The 4,874-nt window shown below is 39.9% G+C and overlaps 1 protein-coding gene across 2 annotated transcripts in view; it reads right to left on the bottom strand.

Moving 5' to 3' along the window:
- Nucleotides 1–4,874, bottom strand: part of LOC119585607 (trafficking protein particle complex subunit 8-like) — a 22,010-nt gene that overhangs the window by 5,050 nt on the left and 12,086 nt on the right. For both annotated transcript variants that reach the window (XM_037934273.1, XM_037934274.1), the window contains exons 6-10: nt 4,021–4,729; nt 2,952–3,227; nt 1,151–2,460; nt 581–752; nt 259–346 (exon numbers count right to left, since the gene is read on the bottom strand). In XM_037934273.1, coding sequence (XP_037790201.1) covers nt 259–346; nt 581–752; nt 1,151–2,460; nt 2,952–3,227; nt 4,021–4,729 — 2,555 coding nt within the window. The remainder of the gene's footprint in view (nt 1–258; nt 347–580; nt 753–1,150; nt 2,461–2,951; nt 3,228–4,020; nt 4,730–4,874) is intronic.

Raw genomic sequence — 4,874 nt, 5'->3', positions numbered from 1 at the left:
CAAAACCTCCGTGGACAGACCACGTCTCCAGTGCCAGTGGGTTATGAAGTAAAGTCCTTGTTCTTTTCAATCCTCTTTCATAGATTCATGCTCATACATTCACTTGAGACTACCATACATGGTGTGTGTCTGTCTCCACTTCTCTCTTACTTGATCAATCTGTTTTCTGACTTGCTTCTCTCTTTCTCTATTGCTTGCAAAGATTCAAGCATCACCAATGCACTGATTTGCTCCTCTGCCCACTAAGTACACACCCACCTGGCAATGAAGAATGGGGTATGATGGCCCACTTCTTGCTGTTACTACTGACACCCATGATGGTGTAAGTTCCACAAGCACTGTCAACCTTCAAAACAAAAACAAAAAGAGGGGAAAATGTACGCTTAGTACAGAAAAATTAGATATACTGGCATATAATTTCTTGCAATTTTTATCTAATAAGTTTTAAATGAGAGAATCAGATTTGAATATTCAAAAGAGAGACACATAATTTACCTTTTAAAAATGATAGTAACAACTTTTGGGAAAAAAGCCATGAACTACTGCAATTCTGATGAATATAACAAGGTACTGAACTAACCTCTGAGTTATTCACAGCCTCAACGACGACATTGGCAGTATGTGTATTCTTTGTTTCTTCATTGTTTTGGTTGCTAATTGATTTGTTCAATGACTGGCTAATTAATGATGATACCTTTAGACTAAGACTTCTCTCCACATAAACGCTGGTAAAATGTCTCAACAAGCGGTACCTGAAACATGCACAAATATTTTGGAACGTGTAGAAAAAAAACGATCAATCAATCAATAGGAAAGCATTGTTTTAACTAATGTATGTCAAAAATAGTAAGCAAATATTTTCATATTATACACAATTTTTTTACATGTACTCCTACCCTACAGCCTCTTCAATGAAATACTGAAATAGTAATGAATGGCCCAATCTCCTGAATACATCTAAGAACTTAACTCATTTCTCTGACATTCAATTTCCTATCCACATAGCCATTTACTGTAAACAAATTATGTTGAATCACAAATTTGAACCAAAGTTTTCAAGCATCCACCAGCTTCGTGATTCAAGCAAAAAGAAAAAAAAAAGTTATCCTCTATATACACTTATATATGAAAACCATATGACACCACGCACCTTCCCTTTCCTGTCATGTTCTGAGTTTCTAAGTAGAAGAGCAATTCTACATCAAATGCACCTGGCAAAGAAGGTGCATGAAGCCAGAGCTTTCCTCGTATGGTGTCACCCGGTTTGAGCATTCCATCTTGCAGGGTAACAGGCTGAACACGTTTGGTGACTCTGCTTTCAACACTCTCAGACTCATTCAGGGTGAGTACATGCTTGTCCTCTAATGCTGATTCCGTGGTTGAGAGGTAAATATGGTTAGGGTCTGAAATGGCTAGTAAAAGTTTCGATATCGCACAAGGTCCTGTATTCGTTATCGCTACATCGGCACTATGAAGCTCACCACAACTGAGAATATGTGGCAAGTTATTAAATATCACACTAAGCCTTGCCAGTGGAGGAACCACAGTTATCTCTAGTCTTTTATCACTGGCATAAACAACATTGCACTTCTCAGCTGCTGTGCTATTGAGCCGGGGTCCCTTGACCTCGATGGCTTGCTGGCCTTCAATAACAACAGGCACTGCTGTTGATCCTGGAGGAGGTGCTGCAACTAGGTCAGGGGTCAGGGAGAGTTTGTACTGAACCCCAGTGATAAGGATCTGGCCAGTGCATGCAGGATACAGCTCTAATCTTACTTTTTCTTGAGCACCAGCAGGGAGATTGAATCCCTTAAACATTGAATGTTTAACTTGAGGATCACCAGCCATTTCCTGATCACCAGATGCTTTGAAAGTGAACACTAACTGAACATCAGTAATCATCAGACTTACTGCCAGAGGATTGCTCATGATCAGTTCAACTAGCACAGGCTCATTTACAGGAACCATGGGACTCTGTGTATTTGGAGTATCCTTATTAAGCAATTGTAAATTTGGCCTAAATACAATTGGTAGTGTGGCCTGAGTCTCTGTAATCAGCTCCCTCTCCAGGGCAAACCATCTGTCGTTAGCAATGGCACCACTGTCCAGAGATACGTGTGAGGCTGCAGTCCAGCCAGGGCTTGTAGGCGCCTCTTGAGGGGACCCTAATAGGATGGTTGTTGCTTGGGAATCAATCAGAGGTAGTGGAAGACAAGGCAGCCCTGATGCTGAGTCCCATTCCTGCTGGATGTACTGGTGGTATGTGTTTATGAACTCTCGGATATAGGTCATCTGTTGAGTAGGGGATTGCTGACTGGGAGCAGCCTGCTTGGTTCGCTGGTCCACTAAGCTGTTATATGCAGCCAGTCCCTCTGTCAGCTGCTTCAAATGGTGTGCTTGTTTGCCCAAGGTGAAGTGAATGTGGTCTTCAGCTAGTACCCAGCCACGAGTTGCATAGATCTGTGGGATGAAGTAGTAGTTGAATGCTTTACCACTCCTGTATCTTGGAGATATTGAGTAAAATCAAGTAGCTAAATATATCTATATCTATTTAACTTTTTCCAGACACATGTCAAGATGTACATGATGGTGGTAATAGATGTCAAAAAGGGAGTGAACAGTATCTTCGTGCAGATATGTAGCTTTCCAAAGCTGGCCAAAAACTCACTTTTTTATACTTCTGCAAATAAAGGCTGAGGAACATGGATAAACAGTACACAGTAAATCACCAAACTGTCACTGCATGAAATGGTCACTTAAGCATAGCAAGCCTTTCATTCAGCCAACATTTTGGATTTTAACAAGTTAAAAGAAAGTACACATCAAGTACATAAATAAAACAAACTCTTTGTCTATTATAACACTTCATCAATAATTGTCTAAATATAAATCTGAAAAAAGATAATCTACTGAACTTTACTGATAAAACAAAAACAAAAACAATAACAAACCTGAAAAGCCTGTTTATATGCTCGCAATGAGTGAGACCGTTGCCCTGCTTTACCATACCGATGGCCAGCCAGAGTCATGTGGAATGCATACTTTCTTGGGAGAGGTCTTCTGGCATTGATAAAGCAATGAGCAGCCTGTTCTAGCATGAGGGCAGATAAAAGGTCACTTTCCTCTGATGTCAGCTTGATAAACATCATTGCAGCTTCTCCATATTCACCACAGTGTTTTAGGACCTCTGTGCTCAACAAAGTTGATCGAATGGCAAAGTTGTACACCTGAAAAAGATAGCCAATTTTGTTCCTTCATAAATTGTAAAAAGATTTTTAGAGATATGAAATTATTCCCTTTACAAACATCTCATTCTAATTTCTTTATACTATTTTCTATCCATAATAATACTATAGGTTATCTAATCTATTAACTGCAATGTTAAAAACTGGCAAGTGGCCATCAATGCAGGTTTGTAAGTTTCCTCCTTTAGCACCAAGTTCATTCCGTATTTCAAGCACAACATTAGGCACCTAATAGCTTGTAGCTGTTTCATGAACAAAAGCTTGAAAAGATGTTTCCTTTTATTTTTAGTGCATATATCTAATAGTGACACTAAAAAATAATGTAACTACTATCAGAGAAAGACCAACTCCATCTGATGAGACTATTTCAATATGTAGTGTCATCTGCAACTCAGTCCATCACAGCCCTTGCATAATTTCATGCCCTACACAATCATTGGGTTAATTCCATTTCATTTTTGATATCAAAATCAGTCAACATGTGCTATGTGTTGAAGAAAAAGCATAGTATCCTTACCTCTACCTTACAGATTCACTTCTGGCCCTGTATATATTTTGGATCCCTATCTATTTATCTTGTTACCTTTGATATCTAGAGTGTACTTAGGTTGCCACTTATAAATTACAAGATGCTGTTTCTAACAGGAACCTATGGTTGTAGCTAGCAGATTTACTGTCTACAGTACACTTATTGCAACAAGTTCTCAGAAATGTAAACATATACAATAATTTGTATCTGTAAACAAATACATAATCAAATATGTTTTTCACTTACCTTGCAAACACTCAAGTATGTCTGTAAACTGCTCTCCAAATAGCGTTTTGGATAATCTGCACTGTTGTGCATGAAGGCTGCCAGTGCAGCCATCTCTTGTGCACCAGCAAAATACAGCCATGCCTGATCACTTTTGAAGTCATTCTTGGCTGTGTGGAATGAATTATATGCTAATTCATAGAGGCCAAACATGAAGCACAGGTCTCCAAGTCTCCTTGTCTGTAGCTCTGTTGCCTCAGGGCTATAGATGACAGAGTTTGTAGCAGCACCTGGGCTTTTATTGCCCCCTAGCCAGCGTCTGGTGGCACTCAGGAGGGATTTGGAACGGGATCTGTTGGTCACCACCTCATTCAAGTACCTGATCTGCCGTTCCACATGGGGGATCAATGAACGCACACAGAATTCATGGACAAAAATTCGTATTCGGTCCACATCTGAGGAAGTCAAGCAGCCTCCATGGTGGGTGGTTCCAGTTGGCAGTGTTGGTTTGTTCACCATTACAGGCACATCAGATGAAATCTCTACCGCAGGCATTACATCAAAAGTACCATTTTTTTCTTCAGCAGGTGGAGATAATGTCGGAGACAGGGGATGAATTGGTTCACAGCAGTCAGTAGTATCTCCCTCTGTGACACGAGATGGAAGGCAACTCACATCTTCACGAGGTGTGCCAGTTCCACTGCTTGCTTCAGAGCTGCTCCCTCCACTTCTGTGTAGATAAGTAATATCCTGGTACAAAACATTAAAACTAACATATTTACTCCCTTACACCATCTCACAAACATGAATGCCTTAAATGACATTTCTTAACATAACTAACATCAAAGCTACTTATGAGTTGAAAGAAAATGATC

This window comes from Penaeus monodon, chromosome 20 (assembly GCF_015228065.2).
Source record: "Penaeus monodon isolate SGIC_2016 chromosome 20, NSTDA_Pmon_1, whole genome shotgun sequence".
In the NCBI taxonomy this organism is placed as follows: domain Eukaryota; kingdom Metazoa; phylum Arthropoda; class Malacostraca; order Decapoda; family Penaeidae; genus Penaeus; species Penaeus monodon.
This window is presented reverse-complemented; position numbering and strand designations above follow the sequence as displayed.